The sequence below is a fragment of the Pteropus vampyrus genome, unplaced genomic scaffold (genome assembly GCF_000151845.1).
Source record: "Pteropus vampyrus isolate Shadow unplaced genomic scaffold, Pvam_2.0 Scaffold3702, whole genome shotgun sequence".
Taxonomy (NCBI): domain Eukaryota; kingdom Metazoa; phylum Chordata; class Mammalia; order Chiroptera; family Pteropodidae; genus Pteropus; species Pteropus vampyrus.
This window is the reverse complement of record NW_011892483.1, coordinates 3,136-5,094: the sequence shown is the minus strand read 5'-3', so window position 1 is coordinate 5,094 and position 1,959 is coordinate 3,136. Positions and strand designations below refer to the sequence as shown.

The 1,959-nt window shown below is 52.2% G+C and overlaps 1 protein-coding gene across 1 annotated transcript in view; it reads left to right on the top strand.

Annotated features, from left to right (window-relative positions):
• Positions 1-1,884, top strand: part of LOC105310450 (zinc finger protein GLI2-like) — a 6,403-nt gene extending 4,519 nt beyond the window's left edge. The window contains exon 3 of the mRNA XM_011386630.2: positions 1,526-1,884. Coding sequence (XP_011384932.2) covers positions 1,526-1,672 — 147 coding nt within the window. The 3' untranslated portion in view covers positions 1,673-1,884. The remainder of the gene's footprint in view (positions 1-1,525) is intronic.
• Positions 1,885-1,959: the final 75 nt, after the last annotated feature.

Genomic DNA, 1,959 nt, shown 5'->3' with positions numbered 1-1,959 from the left:
AATGGGACCCAGTGCTGCCCGGGGACTTCTTGGACAACACATCATCGTTTCCCTTTTCAGAACACATGTGTTAATGGAAAGGTACGCTCGAAATCAACCAGAGGTCCCCTCCTGTAGGAGTCTTTTGCAGTTCCAGTGGAAAATCTGTCAGGAGTGTGAGTCCGGCCAGTACCAGGAGTCATGAGGCTCATTTCTGCCCCTAGAAATGGACTCAGCATTAGGAGTGAGGCTCATGTGGGAGCTGTGGCCTCTGCTTCGCTGAATGTCTGGAGCCTCTGGGGGCTCTTGACTGTGGGGAGAGGTTGTCCCCCTTAGCCTGAGCTGTAAATGTTTGCCCAAAAGGCTTTTTTGAAAGACAGAACATTCCCGCCATTTTATAGATAGTCTGAAATGTAAAGCAAGTCATTCTGACATCTGCCTCCTTGCCTAGCTTTGCTCTGAGTCTGCCTAGCAGGCCAGTGATATACTGGGGAGTCCTTGACATCCTCTGGAGGTCCTCGCTGGGCCTTCCTCCCAACCTGGGACATCTGTGCCCTTCCGTCCCCCTAGCTCCTGATACCTCCAGCATGTTCCCGTGTTCCCTGCTTGGAGGCTGCCCCTGGCCAGCTCTGTGTCAGCATTAGCTGGGATGAAGCAGCCCCGTGGGGTTGATTCTCATTCTGTTGCTGGTTTTGGAGTAAAAGGTTTTGTCCTCTTTGAAAGGAATCCCAAGCACCTGTGATCAAGTGAAGGCCTATCTCAGGGACCTTTCTTTTGCCACCTCGGAAGGGGTACACGTGAGCCCTATCATCCTCAGGAGACTCAAGTTTAGATCTAGGCTTCCACTCACTTTGTGTCCTGGGGAGGGTGAGTCAGCCCCTCTCTGAACCTGTTTTTCCAACTGCAGCACAAGAATACAAGCACCCACATTGTAGGGCTGTTAGAGGGGAGACTGCTTCTGGGAGAATATGCCTGCAGAGCATTTGTCTAGAGTGCTGTCCTGGGTGCGAACCCAGGGTGCGCTGTGTGCCCTGGGAGGAGGAGCAGTGCGAGAGTGAGAGGTCTGAAGGACCAGGCCAGATGCATGATGGGTTTCTCTTGCCTCCAGTGGGGAGGGAGCAGCCCCATATGCACTATGAATAAAAATGCCGTATCCCCAAGCCATTGGAGCCCAACCCAGCTCCCTCCAGGGGAAACCAAACCAAATAAGCAAGTCACTGCCCTGCTTTCTCATGTTTTCCTTGCCTTATCAGTTGACCCAGGATGTGATGGGACACCTTGGTGATAATAAGCTGGAATTAGAGAGGAAAGAGGAGCCCCAGGATGGCTGTGTGAAGGGAGAATAATGGGTGGGAGCCAGCTGAGGAGAGGGGCTGAGAAATCTCATGAGTGCGTGTGCGTGTATGTGTGCATGTGTATGTGTGCATGTATGTGTGTCCACACCTGTACCAGCCCAGTGTCCTTGGCATAATCTGCCTAGGGCTGCCTTAGGGCCAGGTGGCTGGACAAAGTTCACATGGGTTTGTGTGCCCTGCTTCTCCCGCAGGAGCAGCTGGCTGACCTCAAGGAAGACCTAGACAGGGACGACTGTAAGCAGGAGGCCGAGGTGGTCATCTATGAGACCAACTGCCACTGGGAGGACTGCACCAAGGAGTATGACACCCAGGAGCAGCTGGTGCATGTAAGCCTCTAAACTGCAGTGCCAACCCAGGGCAAAGCCCAGACCACATGGAGCCCCCAGCCTTCCAGACCTCTGTTGGAGAGAAAGGGCTCTAGGAGATGCCCTGGGCCACATCCTGTGCAAGTGGGAGGCACGATTATTTACCTGTGCTCTGCCTATTTCTAAAAGGGAGCTTACAAATACATATGGAGTATAATAAGAGATTAAAATAAAAATAAGAAAATGTACAGTTAGATGAGTTTTGCTATGAACACGCCCATGAAACCATCACCAGCATGGAGACAGTGAACATACACCTA